Genomic DNA, 16,691 nt, shown 5'->3' on the forward strand with positions numbered 1-16,691 from the left:
TAGCTTGGGCTAGCCTAACTTACGGCTCCCTTGCATCCATTTTTAGTGTCGGTTGTCACACAATATGACGCAACGTGACGACCGACACTAGATGGTTTCAGCTGGATTTTCCAAAAACTGTCTGCGTAATGTCTTGTTTATTTGTCACCTTTTTTGTCGCACTAGTTGGCCCGTAAAAGGCTAAAACTCGTCGAATTTGCCCCAAATCGTGTACAGAGACAAAGGACAGCAGCAAGAACACACAAAAATTGGTAAGCTAACTACAAAAATTACTACCAAAACAGGTAGAGTGTGAATTTGGCTCGTTGCAAAACACTTGTTTTACTTCACATTTTTGTAATGTCTCGTTCACACATTCCTGAGCCCAGGTTGGTCAATAGACCTCCTCGGCTCTGGAGCGCTCGAGCGTAATGTTGTCCCATTTCAGACCAGGTGTCATTCCCTTGAGAATAATATCCTTCGTTTGAGTTGTATCCATATTCATGTGTCTTCTCATGTGCAACCGAGCGCAAACCTTAGACAAAGAAATGATTCTTTAGGGAATGACACTTGGTCTGAAATGGGAAAACATTACGTCAGAGCCGAGGAGGTCTATTAGCTTTGAACTTTGAGCTTGTGGTCAGTAACCATCAAATTTGAATCTTAACATCAAAGTTAAATTGCCACTCTGGGCTCAAGATGTATGCATGGGGCTTTAGGAATGTAGAGTAAAACAAGTGTTTCACGATGAGTAAAAATTCATACTCTACCTGTTTTGGTACTGTAGACATTCTTATGATATACGATTTCTTTGTAATACGGTACAAGTTCATTGCTTGGGCTTCCAGCAACTAAAAAGGTTAAACTATACATCATTATATAAAGACATTTCTCAAGTATGTTTTAGAAATCAATTTTATAAGTCACAAGAAAAGATTTCAATTCATTTCAATGTTTGATTCCAGTTATGAAGGTTGAGTTTGTGTTATGCAATACTGTCACATGTATCTAAATGGTGATGAAAAAAGACATAACTAGCTCAAAACTAGAGAGTGTGAGCTGCGTCGGTGTTTCTAATGAAACGGTTATGATAAAAGGGTAAATTATACACCGTGAAAAGATAAAATAACTTACTGATGTTTCGGATGCTAGTCCTTAGTTGGAGTAAAAGACGACTAGCAAAAGGGTAAAGGACTAGCTTCCGAAACGTCAGTCATCTTTTCACTGTGTATTAAATTTACCCTTTTATCATGATTACTGTTTGGTGATGAAAGTTACGTCACTTCATTTATCACGTTTGGCACTTTTTTAGCTTCATCCTAGACCTTCAGATGCATACAAATGATGATCTTTCAATTCAAAGGTCTCATTTAAGAGGAGTTTCGTTAAAATAAAGGCATCCAAAACATAGGTCTCGGGGTAGAGTCCTTTCGTCATTCCAGAACGAAATGTTCAATCCAGTACAGAGCATTTTGTGGTACAATGTGAACATGGTATGAACACTCATTCTGCTCTCATTATCTTATCATTATTCATTCTATTTTTTTATTTTTTTCAAGCTTGAAAATGTCATTTCTTTTCATCCTATCGTTTGCCATGGTATTTGGTGTTACTGATGATGGTCTAAAACCTGTGCCTGTCCAAGAAGGCAAGAATGCACATTTTATGGTCAATACTACAATGCCAATTACCCATTTGAGAATTGGTGGAAATGAAAGTTTCTCTGCTAGCCCACTGTACATGAGAGTTGGTCAGGATAACACCATAACAGAAATAAATGGCACAATATATAGTGGTAGACTAGCATTTGATGGTAATCTACAAATGGGACATGCATGGGTCACTTTGAAAAATGTGGGGCCATCTGATTATGGAAAAGTCTTTAGGTTATATTACGCCGAAGATGGGAAAGCACCCACAAAAGAGGATTTTGTCATTACACCAGAAGGTAAGTTGATAATCCAGCTATATGATCACTAAGAAGCAATATAGAGCACCAGTATTAATCATAATAAAAAGTAAGCTGCTTCTTAAAGAAAAACTTTAAAGCTTGCTATTCAGAACATAATCCTTAAACCTACCTGGTAGTTACCTAATAGTTCTAGAGAGCCTGTGATCAGTGAGAGTCTGGGGAACTGGAGTCAGATTGTTCTGCAGTAGTGGTGCTCATAGTTTCACTTTCTGCTCCTCAGGGATGGCATAATGCATGTCTACCATAGTTACATACACCATTGTATATAATTTGGCCTCCTTAATGCTCTTATTTTGCAATTGTTTTTATTTTATCTTAAAGGGGGACTAGCATGAAAATCGCCTGAAATTTAATTCAGCTGAAACTTCAATGGAAAAATTTTTATGGGTTTAATAATCACTGGTTAAAGTTTTTTCTTTATGTTTCAATGAGAAGTATTATATTTACGAATTTTTATAGGTGTCTGTGACATCAAACACTCAACACTAAACATCACTCCATACATTTCTTTGTAAATAACTTCTTGTTTTACTTTATTTCTATTAAGCTCAAAGGTCCGCTGAGGGACTTAACTTGTGGTCAGAATCACTTTGTGGTATCTTTTATTCAATAAAAGGTATAAAAAGAGTATAAAACTAGAAGATATCTTGATTACAAAATACAAAGAAATGTATGAAGCAATGTTTAGTGTTAAGTGTATGACGTACGTCACAGACTCCTATAAAATTTTGCAAAAATATAATACTTCCCATCCTAATATCAGGAAAAAATTTGAGCCAGTGATTATTAGACCTTTAAGGGTTATTCCAGTTAAGTTTCAGCTGAATTAAAATTTGGATGACTTACATGCTAGTCCCCCTTTAAAGCAGGAAATAACACTATAAGAAAATATCACAAAGATCATTGACTTATGTCTGGTGTATTTTAATTTATGGTTCAATTCACACCTCTAACATTTTGATTAAACTTGACATTTTGGCAATACTGATGGATCCTATCGTCAGATATATGTTTTATTACATGTAAGAACAACTTACTATTATGTAATCTTGCAGTCAAGACACCAACACCCAAACCACCAAGAAATGAAAAAACAACTACGTATACATTTAAGTGTTTAGTGAATTAAAACTTAATATTTATTTATTTATTTATTTATTTATTCATTCATTTATTTATTTATTTATTTATTTATTTATTTATTTAATGACTTTCTCAAAAATAATGAACATACAAATATATAAAAAATATGTAACAAACAAACAGTATGAAAAATGTACAGACTAGCGATAATATTAAGGGAGGACAACAGTAGGGGGAAACTAAATTCCCATATAAAAACTGTTCTTAATCTCCTTATATAAATATAAACAGGAACACGTATACATACATAAATACAAGATTCGGAAAATATATGTTACAAAAATGACTGTGTACAAAATTATATATGAATAAATATCTAATGTATTTATATATTCAACTAGTTAATAAAACAGATTACTGTTGAGTAGATAATAAAAGCGACATTAAACTTGATTTAAAATGGCTCATAGATTTAGTCGCAAAAATATGAGAGCGTAGCGAGTTCCGCAATCATTAATGTTTCTATTAAAAAATGAAAATTTAAAATAATTTGTGCGATCGTGTTTAAATCTTAGTTTAAAATTATGGCTAGATCTTAAACATGTTTCACCTATTAAGCCAAAGTACTTATTGCTATCTATATCGCAGAGACCAAATAATATTTTGTACATCTGAACAAGACAGAGGCATTTTCTCCTTAATTCTAGGGTAGGCCAGTTTAGTTTTTTAAGTCTTTCATTATACTCCAGTTCTGGGCCACATATCAGCCTCATGGCTCTCCGTTGTATTGGCTCAATAAGATTTATGTGTTTAATCAAGTAAGGGTTCCACACAGCACAGCAGTACTCCAGTGATGGTCTGACAAGGACTTTGAAGGCTGTCTCTACCGCTGCTGGAGACTTGTATCCAAACGATCGCCTTATTAACCCCATGGTACGTCTTGCCTTTGCACAGATCGAAGATATATGTCGATCCCAAGATAGTCTCTGACACAGTGACACCAAGGTGCTTATGATGATCAACAGTTTCTAAGGTCATGCCATTCATAGAGTAATCGTGTTTAATTGGCTGTCTCCTTGAAAAAGTTTGCAGTCATTATTGGTTGATTCAATTTGCTTGTGAAGAACACTGTCGTCCGCAAAGAGGTCTATGTTGCAGTTTACACTAGATGGAATGTCATTGATGAAAATTAAGAGCAAGAGGGGACCCATTTAGCCAACTCGAAGTTTTTCCTTCAATATCCACTCTTTGTACTCTTCCAACAAGAAAATATCTTAACCAGTCATGCACGTGACCATTAATGCCATAAGACTGCAATATTTGTAAGAGATGTGGATGAGAAACTTTGTTGAATGCTTTTGCAAAATCAAGAAAAGCAATGTCTACTGCTCCAAATTTGTCAAGTGTCGAAAGCCATTGATGTACCAGTTGTTATAATTGTGTCAAGCATGAGCGGAATCATCTAAACCCGTGTTGGTTATCACATAGTAGTTTTAGTTTTGTTAAGCAGTCCATGATGTGTTTATGTATTAGACGCTCCAGAATTTTAACCCCTGACTAATTCGTGTCAACGAGATTGGTCGATAATTGTTTGCTAACACACGGTTCCCCGATTTGAAAATTGGAACAACGTTTGCCATTTTCCAATCGCTTGGAAGGTGACCAGTGTTCAAGGAATGATAAATACCTTTACGAGGGAAGGTGCAACTTCTTTAGCACATTCCTTCAAAATCTTTGGATGAATGTTAACTTGGCCACATGATTTACTAGCATCAAGTCCAAGTAATAGTTTTGTGACCTTTTCCTCTGTTCAGTACAAATCGCTAATTGAGTGGTCTGTACGTAGGGATGAAGATGGTACTCTGGATTCCTTTCCTTTCTCATTGAATACAGATTGGAAGAACATATTACTGTTAGTAAATATATCAGCATTGATTTCAGGAGAATAGCCTTTGCAATTGTTATATTCAATACTGCTTGGTAAGCTCGAGGTGCCATTGCGTGTCTTCACGAAGGACCAGAATCTCTTGGGATTAGAGCTAAGAGAATTTGTTAAGTCGTCTACATACTTATGGTAAGCTTTGCAAATATTGTTTTTTACCATGTTGTTAAAATCGTTTGTATGCAGTCCACTGATTAGCATCCCCAGAGGAATTAGCCAGAGTCGACGTTTCTTGTGAATTGATTTCTTGAGATTTGAAGTTAACCAAGGAACATGATGTTTTGATGAAATAAATTTAGTTATGGTTCCAACTCCCGTTAATTACCATTACCATGTCCCACAAGCTCAACCATTGAATAATTTAGCTAGAATATCTCAGAATTTAAAACTCTGATTGCAGAAAATTGATTATAAATTGTTTCAGTTGTTTGCTATCCTGTGAAAATGGAGTAATTTACTCGTAATCCTTATAGTACTCGTTAAAACAATACTGTATTGTCCACTAATTAGAAACAAGTGGAGGACTGGGAAAGAGTATTAAGAAGGTTTGAATTAAGAGGAAATTTTTTCAATAATGAGCAAAGATGGCAAAAAGTGCCAAAAACAAGACTTTCGTTTGGTGTTGGTGTTTCAAACAATGAAGTGCGATTCAGAGATGCAGAACTAGCGCGATTGTTTAACTCTGATTATCGTGTGAGAGTACATCGTTCCCGTGGTGACACTGGTCAAAATGAGGCGGAGAGGACAAATTCCGGTTGTGGAGATTCAAATCGTGGATGGAGGAACGATAGAATGGGAAAAGTTCAAAAAGTATGAAGGAATGACAGCTGATGATATAAAAAATTGATGTTAAAGAATACGAGGAATATGAAAAGAAAAGAATGCAAAAAATGCCTGGTCAGTTGCTGAAGAATTGCAGAAGCGCATAGACGATGTATAGATATGATTTGGAACTTTTACAATCTTCATTATGACACTGGGGAGTCATACCTGGAATATCTGAAGAAAGATTGCAAAAACAAGCAGGGAAAGCTATGCCAATTTTGTGAAAATCATGACTCGGTTGGTCCACCACAGGAAAGGATGCCTCAGCCAGTTCCTGATTCTAACAACCCTGGGCACCATCAAAAGCTTTCAAAACCCCATCTAAAAACAGGCATCCTGATGATTGGCTGCCAAGGGCCAACATCAAGAAAGCTTTCAACGATCCTACAGAGTTTAATTTGGAAACAGAAGATGATGTTCAAACATTTGCTAATAAGTTTGCTGTAGATGTAAAGCATGTTAAAGAGTACTTTTGTCATCTAAAGATATTAAAACAGGGAGCAGAGATGAGAGCTACACAGAGGAAAAAAATCTAAAAAAGACCAAAAAAATTTTGACGATTATAACTGGACGGAACTAGTCTTGGATGAAAAATATAAAAATTGAAAGTACATGAACTTGACAAGTACTTGCTCATAATACAGTCTTCTAACTGGCATCAAGGCACTGAAGAATGATAAAGTTAACTGCATCATAAGTCATGTGTTGAATTCGAAAGCAAATACAACGATAACTAGAACAAACGATGCTGAATGTTTAGACCAGGACGAAGGCATGGAAACAGATGATGAAGGAGATGAAGATGAAATGGATTCAGATGAGAGTGATGTTGTATTAGATGATTTATCAGATAATTCAGATAATTCAGATGAAGAAAGTGATTTGCCAGAAAATGATTACATGTTCAACTTCATTCTGGTTAGCTAGCAACAGCCTGGCAAAGTCGATTTCTTTAATACAGTCGACTCTCCCGTAAGCGACCACCCCAGGGCCTGGAGAAAGTGGTCGCTTACGGGAGGTGGTCGCTTACGAGAGTGGTCGTTCAAATAGTCTACTGTACAATAAACAAAGTTCTTGTTCGCAGATGCATTTATATACTAAAGAACAATAAAACACCAGTATAATTTAAGACATGATGATAGAGAAATTTTCATCATGATTATGATGAATTCTATGGCTATACGACTATGGACTTGGTATATGGAGAAGCTCTTTTTTTGTTAATATAATGTTAACCCAATTTGAGTTTTTATTTTAAATGACTGATTTACTTTTTATATATGGCTGCTTTTATTTTTTCAAATTTTTTTTGACCCCTCCTTTGATCGCACGAGAAAATACGTAACCCCTCCTTCAGAGGGCTCCAAAATGTCGTAACCCCTCCTCAAAATCACCCACCCCCTACCTCACCATAAATAATGACCGCTCCCTAAACCTCATTTTTAAATAAAATTTTTGCTGTTGTATAAGGCTAAAATCTTGTTATTCAGACAGTTCAAACAGGCATTTTATCAATGTGGTGCATTTTGATTCGATTTCAATGCATGGCTTTTATTATGGGAGACATTATCTTCATCTCGAATAAAAAATAATTGAAGATTTTTTTTCCAATCTTATTTTTACCTTTCAGATTCATTCAAATTGGGCTCCATGTGACTTTCGTATCAGGAGCTCCGCTTTTAGGCAGTGCCTAAAAATATACATTTTAGTCAAAAGAAAACAGAAAAATTGAAAAGTTGGGTTTCCCTGTGTTTTGTCTGGGAAACAAAAATTTGAGCACATTATGCCTTCTCTAAAGGACACGAACAATATTATATAAAAACACAAATAAAACAAAGTTTTTCATGTTCTGTTCAGCATATAAATACAGCATGCAGGAAATGTCAAAATGACTTTAAAAAAGCTCTAATATTTCTTATGAAGTTTTGGAAGTTCCCCTTGCCAATTTTTTCTTCAAGGTTTCAATTCTCGCAGCTTTCAAAATCGTCTTATTATACCTTTCTACTACTCTGTTGCTCTTGGGCCAGTAAGGTATACCTTTTTAAATGTGCTCTATTCCCAGTTGTCTCAGAAACTGCCCAATTGGATAGAAAGGGCTGACCATTATCACTTTGAACACTGAGGTATTAGGCCAAGTTGGCCAAAAGTAATTTTATTATGAACTCGAACAATAGCTAGGGTTGGGTCCTTTGCTGAGGCAATCTCAACTTTGCCATGAGAGCGACCGGCACTGCTTCTCTCGCTATGCTGCATACATACTCTGTGGTCGCTGTCGCATCATCTTCAAGGGCTGGTGTAACTGGAAGATTATCACGCATTCATCTTAGAGAGGACATCATATTTTCTAACTACATTATTATTTTTTTTGTATCAACTTTATTTCACAGCTGAGAGTTATCCAAATAATGACACAAGAGTAAATAGTACAGTCAAAATAGAGAATGGAACATCACCTAATAACGGTACAGATGAACCATCTAACAGTAGTTCAGGTGATCTTATATAATAATAATAATAATAATAATAATGATAATAATATTAGTAGTAGTAGTAGCAGCAGCAGCAGCAGCAGCAGTAGCAGTAGTAGTATTGACACTTTATTGAGCTTGAATTTACATGGGAAACAGCATAGTGAGATAACTCCTGGGCTATGCTGATCTATATTCTATCATTATTCTATAATATTCTATAATTTATTCCTTAGCTGAGAGTTATCCAAATAATGACACAAGAGTAAATAGCACAGTCAAAACAGAGAATGGAACATCACCTAATAACAGTACAGATGAACCATCTAACAGTAGTTCAGGTGATCTTATATTATTATTATAATAATGATAATAATAATAATGATAATTATCATTATTATTGACACTTCATTGAGTTTGAATTTACTTGGTAAACAGCATAGCGAGATAACTCCTGGGCTATGCTGATCTATATTCTATCATTATTATTATTATTATTATTAATATTATTATTATTATTATTATTATTTCTTTGCAGTCAGATTTTAACTTCTTGCAATTGTTTAGTTTGCAATTTTAATGAATTACAGTACATTTGCTACCTTGCACTTTCGCTACTGCACAATCGCTACTAATAGAAGTGGAATCGCTACCTTGAGGTAGCACAATCGCTACTGATTCTTAAGATGCCTGTAAACCTCCTCTATATCATTTTGGATCGTTTATTATCAGTAATTTTAAGTAATTTGTTATTATTTGAATGTTTATTTTTTAAAGAAAGAAATTTCAAAACGTTCGGCCGAATATCCGTCTCGTAATCTGTTAGTTATATCAAACAGGTTTGTTGCTTTCGCTCTTTTCTTAGTAAATTTTTTGCTAAGATGTTTCGTAAATGAGGAGATGTAAATATCCTCCCTTCACTAGGTGTACATTTCTCGAATCGACATCTGACCAGAAAATTTATGAGTTTCAATGCCGTAAAACACAATTTAAATTTATCGATATAGACTCGAAACTAATATTATGTAATATATATTCCTGATATTGTGATATTTAACATTTTGAGAAAAGGTAGCGATTGTGTACCTCAAGATAGCGAAGGTGCTTGGACATGGTAGAGAGTAGTCCTTTTAGGTATAAAGTAGCGAAAGTGCAAGGTAGCGAAAACACCGGATACCATTTAATTAATAATGAGATTTTCTTTCACATATTTTTTTACTAGATGACAGTACAGCGATAGTCAACTTACTTATAGCTTTCATTGCTTTCTTTTTTACTGTCTTGGCAATTGCCTATTTTTGTTATACTAAAAGGGTAAGGAATACTGATATAACATATAACTGTGTAGTCTGCTACCCATACATTCTTATGGTTGTCACATCGTCATGCAACATTTCTCTTTGTGGCGAGGCTAGAACGTACTTAATAATATCAACCTTTAATTAAAACTTGTAGTGATAAGTTTGGGTTGAGTGCCAGGGTACGAGGGATGGTCGCGCCTAACCAGCCTGTTTGCAGAAGTGACCATGGCAACCAGGCCACAGTCCATCACCCACCTGGCACCCGTCACACCTACCACGGTGGAGATACCTACCATGTCGTATACTTACTTTAGAGAGGTGGGTGGGAGGGAGAAATCTTTCCACAAGTGCTTGGTCAAACGACAACACAATGACAAAGCAGCCACACAGCAAAGCCTGCCAATACCCTTGAACCATGATGGGCTCCCCCACACTGTCGCTAAGCAAAACCGCTGGCCGGTTGGACTCGGTTTTAACTTTGCCTAAATTACATTCAGGCTCAATTAATTTATTTGGTACCTAGAAATTTAGATATCTTGAATTGAATAATGATGAAACTTACTCTTAATTTAATTTAAGAGTTTCAATTATCAATATTACCAGTAGTCTTAATCAGACAGGACTGCATGGGTATGAAAAATCCACATTTTATATTATTCCATTGTCATTATATCTGAAACTGCAAAGGAACTTCTTTACAATACATTCAACAGAGGAAATCAAGAGCAGAGGCACCCACAACTGCTAATATTGAGAATCCGCAACCTCTGCAAGTCATGCCAGAATGTGTTCAACAGAGGAATCCAAGAGCTGAGGCACACACAATTGCTAATATTGAGAATCCGCAACCTCTGCAAGTCAGGCCAGAATGTGCCAACGCTAACGGCACAGTCAGTGAAGATCCTTAAAAAGGAAAGAAGAACAATAATTGGTAATGTTCCTTTCTTATATTTTTTTCTATGATATGAACTTGCTGAATAATAATATTCATACACACTAGTACTGGCACTTGTAATTAATATACCAGTATATTTTATATTTGTCATATCTGAAACATCTGAAACAAAGAAATTTCGTTATGTTCAACAGAAGAAAGTGAGAGTCCAGGTAGAAAGAATGCCTGAGGTTGGACATCAACCCCTTCTGCAACCCAGGCCAGAACCTGCCAATGCTAACTGCGCAGACAATAAAGATAATAAAAGGAAAGAATAAAAATTGGCACAAGTTGATAATTCTTTGATTAAACTTGAAGAAGACAGTAGATCCAATGGTACTTACGTGATCTGACGAAGAAGAAAAGAGAGTATTAGTCCAGAATGAAGCAAGCTCAATCAATATATACCATGGTGGTATTTTGTTTAAAAGAATTTTTTTTTAATGTTTCTAGGAATTCTATAGAAGTTTGATTGCTGACGAAGTACTATTAGCTTGGGTATGCATATGGCTCGCTCAAAGAGTGAAAATTTATTTGACATTATTTGTTCCAATCAATCAATCAATTAATCATTTATTTAATCATAAATAATTATTTTTATAGATAATGGTAATTGAACTGAGTGTCGTGCAATTTGGTCTGAAATCAAACGCGCGATTACAAAATCTCACGACCGCGTAGCGGGAGTGCGATTTGTAATTGCAAGTTTGATTTCAGACCAAAATTGCACGACACTCAGTTCAATTACCACTTTATTATATCCATTTTGAAATCTTTTTTGAAAAAGACGTTTTTTCCAGTTAAACCGACATGACTTACAATCTACAAGCAGTCGATTCAAACATGCTGTCAAGAGAACTTGTTTGTATTGATCGAGCAATGATTCTCATTTTGAAAACCAACACTTTCAATCCAAAACTAAAATTAATTTATATAGGACCAAAAGGCATTACATGTATTAAGAATCATTTACTTACATTGAATAGCAAGACAATCTTGCCCAAATGAACTGGCTGTTGTCTATACAGCCAATGCTCACTGCTTGTATTTTTACGATTTCTGTTCAACATGTTAAGATCACACTTGCCAGTAGCGGATCTAGGGGTGGGTTTTGTGGGTTGCAACCCCCCTATGAGAGACATCGTGATTTATTGATTGATTTATTTTCATGACAACACCAACAGCATCACGAGTTTTATTAAAACAGGGGTGTCGAACACATGTCGCTAGCTTTTTTGTTCTATACGCCGTGTCTGGGACCTGAAACAACTATGCTTGCCTGCAGCAAATAATCGTCTCCCTAACCATTTGGTCTGCTATATCTCTCCACCACATCAATTAATGCTACAACCCCCCCTTTGAAAAAATCCTGGATCCGCCCATGCTTGTGCCAGCAAAAATCAAAGGTTGTTTAGTCCTTCGGTTGTCCTTAAGAAGTCACGTAGCTCAGCAAAAATCTTCTTCTTAAGAAAAACTTCTTTTAATGACTGTATTTTTGATGTGTTGTTATGCTTTACAGATTGAAAAGGAAACCACTTTCCACGATCAATCGCCAAGAAGTCACATTCAAAAGATGCCGATTGCTCTTTCCCCCACTGCTTTTCGCTGTAATATCTTCAACTTACTTAAGTTACTTTACAAAGGTGCTTTTGACAATCTTAAGTGATCAGTTGGTCTTTTTAAGTCCTTTTTACGGCTTTTTAAGTCTTTTTTTACGACTTTTGACGGTAAAATCGTTCTTCAGAAAATTTGTTTTGAGCCGTGGCTCTTTTTTTCGCAAGAAGCGGTGAGCTCAACACTCGGATGGATTCCTTGATATAATTGTGCAATTTATGCTGAAATCACTGCTGCATTGAACCAATCAGATTGCAGGATTTGCTTGTGATTTCAAAATGGATGTAATAAATTTATTTATTGAATGTGTATTTGAGATATAAAGCCGTGTACTTTGGGAGAAGTGATATATTTTTGTTCAGCACAGAAACTGACATTTTCGTAAATACTTAAGTCAGGATTTACTCTAATTCTACAAAATTTCGTCACAAAATTTCGTTAAAAATTGGGAGTATCTAACTTGATTAAATTTAAGAAATCGTGATAAAGTGGCGGGCGTGTCGTTTTTCTGCTCTGTCTAAAGACTAGATATAGATATATAGGGAGTTAGAGGATATAGCTATCACCTCTTAAATAATACATGTATTTGGTTTTCCTAAAATTAAAAAGATATGAAGGGCCACTAGCACTACCAAATAAGCATTTATACAGTAGTACAAGAGACTGATATATTCATTTCTGCTTTAACAAGTTAGCAATACTTAGTAATTGTTCATATGGGACAGATTTCCCATGATCCAATAGTGTTCTGAGGATATAATAATTGGCGTCGTGTAAACTGTCGCTTTGTACTTTTCCAATTCCTAAAAGTAGAGGGCCACAATAATACTAATGTGGAAGGAGAAATGCCTTTAATATAAAATTATTAGCTTATCCATAGGTAAAAACGTCTGAAACATGAACGGTGAGCTTGTAATATTAGAGGTGTGTGAATAATTGTCCAAGGTGTAAAAAAAGTTGCTATCATGTATCATGGGAAGGCATGGCTAAATTTCAAGATGGCACAGGGAACTGTGAAGGGGACTTGATAGACTTTGAGGCTACAAAAAATATTTCTTTCAACTTCAAGATGGCCAAAACATTTCTTTTTTAGAAATACAGATGCTGTTTTTGGTATTTAGGTAAATTTTCTGCTGACTTTATTAATTTTTTTTTTCTTATTAAAAAAATAAGAATATATATATTTCGTGAGGTAACAACATCACCAAAAGTGATTTTCATGAAGGACCTCGAAATATACTTAATTACAAATACTAAAAACAAATAAGATAAAAAGAAATAACTAGTATTGATACTGAATAAAATATCACTAAAATTATGGCATTCGACATCAAATGCGTTAAAATTAAAAACTATTTACAATTATCAAGATAACGATTCTTAAAAATGTTATAATTGTCAGCACATGTGACGCTATCTGGTAATGAGTTCCATTCCTTAATAAATAAATAGCTTGATGCGCTTTGCCCCCAATTGGTTCTGCATTTAGGCAGACGCCTAAAAAGACTACATATGTACTTCTAGTATTATAGTTATGTAGCTCACTAGAGCGAGAATTATTGAAACGAAAGTCAACAAGGCCATTTAGTGCTTTGAAAACAAAACAACGGTGAAAACGTCTTCTAAATTCAAGGGACTGCCATCCTAAAACCTCTAAAGCTGAGAAACTAGACAAACTTACAGGTAAATTAAGAATTATCTTTGCTGCCTTACTTTGTTGAACTTGCAGCCTATTCATTAAAGTTATATTAGACCTGTCACCCCAGACAACATCCCCATAATCTAGTATGGGTAAAATTAAAGTATTATACGATTTTTCTGGTGCTAATAGGCAATAAGTGCTTAATACGTTTAAGAATTCCTAAGCGTTTAGCTACTTTAGATTGAATATAATCAATGTGGTCTTCCCAGCTTAAATTCTTATTGAAAACAACACCTAAATATTTAAAATTGTCAACGGTTTCTAGTAATTGCTGATTAACCACTAGATTTATAGACTCAAATTTCTTCAAGCGTTGATGTCCCCCAATAACCATAGATTTTGATTTAACAACATTGAGAGTTAATTTATGCTTGTCCATCCATTTTCTCATATATGAGAGATCTTCATTAAGTTTTCTTTCAAGTTCATCTGCTGTTGATGCTGAACAGTAGATTGCTGTATCATCAGCAAAAAGCGAGATTTCACAGTGGATCAGACAGTCGGCCAAATCATTGATGTAGACTAGGAACAGTAATGGGCCCAACACACTACCCTGTGGAACACCAAAAGTAACTTGCCTGAAGGATGAGGAGGTATTTCCAATCACAGTCTTTTGTAGGCGGTTGTGCAAATATGATTTAAACCATTTAACAGATAATACATCAGCTCCATATTCAGTTAGCTTTTTCAATAAGATACGGCGATTCACCGTATCAAAAGCCTTTTTTAAATCCTAGAAAACGACACCTTTATCCATGTTGTTCAGAATATTATCAATGAACTGTAATAATGCACTTGCAGTTGATCTTCGGCTACAGAAACCAAACTGTCTGGGGCACAAAAGGTGATTTGAATTTAAATAGTCATACAATTGACTTTGTACTGCATGCTCGATGATCTTGCTGACAGTTGGTAGAATCGAAATGGGTCGATAATTGTCACATTTATTACTATCACCATTGTTCTTGAACAAAGCTATAACTTTTGCTGATTTCCACTTCTTATGAAACTGTCCGGTTTTAAATGATAAATATATCAATTTTTGAAGTACAGGTGCAATTATTTCTGCTGCGTCTTTGAGCATTCTTGTACTTATTTTATCCAGACCAATCGCTTTGTTAACTTTGAGTGATTTTAAATTCTTCAATACAAACTCCATAGAGACATCAGTAAGTGAGAAACTAGCATTCGTTTTCAAAGATGTTTCGTCTTGTTTAGAGCTACAAAAAGCTTGCGCCAATTTCTGACCAATAGTCACAAACCATATAAAAATATTTTACCATTCAACTTTTTACTTCATTCAGAATCAATGCTGAAAATTTTGAGTTAGCTGTAGCAGTAGAGTACAAACACTATAAGTGTGTAACATAAATACCACTAAATACTGCTAAATAATGCTAGTCCTATTGTTTAATTAGCACTATTTACTACAAAATAGTGATGTTGCACACTTTTAGTGTTTGTACTCTAGTAGTAGTAGTAGACTCTTTATTTAACGAGGGTAACACTTAATAGTAACTAATACTAACAAACCTGTGGCCCTCGACAGGCACTTTAAACCACCATTTTATTTATATAGCTTAATTAATAATTTGTACTCTCTGGCTAGTTCATATTCAAAACTTAATGAAACCTCTGCCTCCGCAATTTTGGTTTGTTTTATCAAGCGACTCCACACCAGATCTACTGGCCAAGGGATATAAATTTGCATATTTAATTTAATGCATGTTATTGCTAGTTTTATCTATTAGTACGGTTTCATGGATTCAGATAACATATGCACTTTGTGGCCATGAGCGTCATGTTTGTTAGAGTAACAACTTATGGTTAAGAGAATATCAAAAAATCAAATTCTTATCTAAATAGAAGACTGCAGTGTGTTTGCACTTCAGCACAGGGGCGGCGCAGTGGGGGGCTTACATTGGTAGGTCTATTAGTTCATATATATCTACCAAAACCTCCTAACTTTTTGAAAAACCTGGGGGGGCTCTAGCCTCCCTGTCTGCTCTGCCCCTGCAGCATCAAGTTTACTAGACTAAATATACAGATTACTTCAAAAGATTGGTTAAGGTTTTGTTGCATACTGCTTACTAAGCTTGAAGTATAAAATATCCATATGTAAATGTCAGCACAGAAGAAAATATGCCAAAAAAACGTGTAAACAAAGTCTGGGAAAATTCCAAAATTGTTGTTGTGATTTCACTAATCACATTCTTATCACCCATATTGCATTTTGGACATGGTATGCAACATGCAACAAAAGCTTACACAAACCTTTTTTGAAATAGCTGTATATTTTACAATTTTGTGAGAATAAAAAATAAATATTCTTATCAAATAATGGAGGCCCTGTTGGGGGTAAATTCCGACAAAATTCTGTATTCCTATCAAATAAGAAGCCTTTCATTTATTAGCTAGAGCATGAAGTGGTGCTAGCTAGGGTGCTCAGTTCTTTGAAAAGTGAATTACAAGCTTAGATATAAGATACTTTATTGATACCATGTGGAAAAGATAGGACTTAGAAAATGTGCATCCAGTCTTCTAATAAATGAAAGCTCTCTGCAAAAATATTTGATATGAAATATATATATTTATAATGAAATAATCCACAATCATAAGCCGGGATATTTTAGAAGAGAAGAATATTTTTATGCTTTCCCGGTCTACATCATAACTTTGGGTTTAATAAAAGTATTTATTCCTCTGGCAATCACCCTCTTCTAAAAAACCAATGCTCCATTAAAGGATATCTTAATATATAGGAGGCAATCACTTCCTTCAAAAACACATTATATTTAAGTATAATAGGAATAAAATTCACTTCACTTATTAACTTGATGACTTACTGTCTGGACTTCACCCTTGGAAATT

General features: G+C 35.0%; 1 protein-coding gene across 7 annotated transcripts; it reads left to right on the forward strand.

Moving 5' to 3' along the window:
• The first annotated feature begins 93 nt into the window (after positions 1–93).
• LOC116296769 (uncharacterized) lies at positions 94–16,653 on the forward strand. 7 transcript variants are annotated; one of them, XR_016121535.1, is made up of 8 exons: positions 94–251; positions 1,539–1,927; positions 8,189–8,293; positions 8,506–8,610; positions 9,492–9,583; positions 10,284–10,501; positions 10,660–11,002; positions 12,024–16,653. XR_016121535.1 is itself a non-coding variant. In XM_089039041.1 (7 exons), exons 2-6 carry the CDS (start codon positions 1,546–1,548, stop codon positions 10,476–10,478), a joined length of 879 nt encoding a protein of 292 aa, XP_088895167.1. In that variant the 5' UTR covers positions 94–251; positions 1,539–1,545; the 3' UTR covers positions 10,479–10,501; positions 10,660–16,653. The 7 variants fall into 7 exon arrangements, 5 of the variants coding, with proteins under 5 accessions (XP_088895167.1, XP_088895172.1, XP_088895168.1 ...); XR_016121536.1 differs by having other exon boundaries at positions 10,958–11,002; XM_089039041.1 differs by having other exon boundaries at positions 10,660–16,653.
• The last annotated feature ends 38 nt before the right edge of the window (positions 16,654–16,691 follow it).

This window comes from Actinia tenebrosa, unplaced genomic scaffold (genome assembly GCF_029948245.1).
Source record: "Actinia tenebrosa isolate PJP-AT-01 unplaced genomic scaffold, QUT_ActTen_1.0 PGA_scaffold6__47_contigs__length_16458017, whole genome shotgun sequence".
NCBI lineage: Eukaryota > Metazoa > Cnidaria > Anthozoa > Actiniaria > Actiniidae > Actinia > Actinia tenebrosa.

Coding starts and splice junctions, on each gene's coding strand:
- LOC116296769 (XM_089039041.1), top strand. CDS start 1,546: ATGTCATTTCTTTTCATCCTATCGTTTGCCATGGTATTTGGTGTTACT. Junction 1,928..8,188: donor TTTTGTCATTACACCAGAAG/GTAAGTTGATAA, acceptor TTTATTTCACAG/CTGAGAGTTATCCAAATAAT. Junction 8,611..9,491: donor ACCATCTAACAGTAGTTCAG/GTGATCTTATAT, acceptor TTTTTTTACTAG/ATGACAGTACAGCGATAGTC.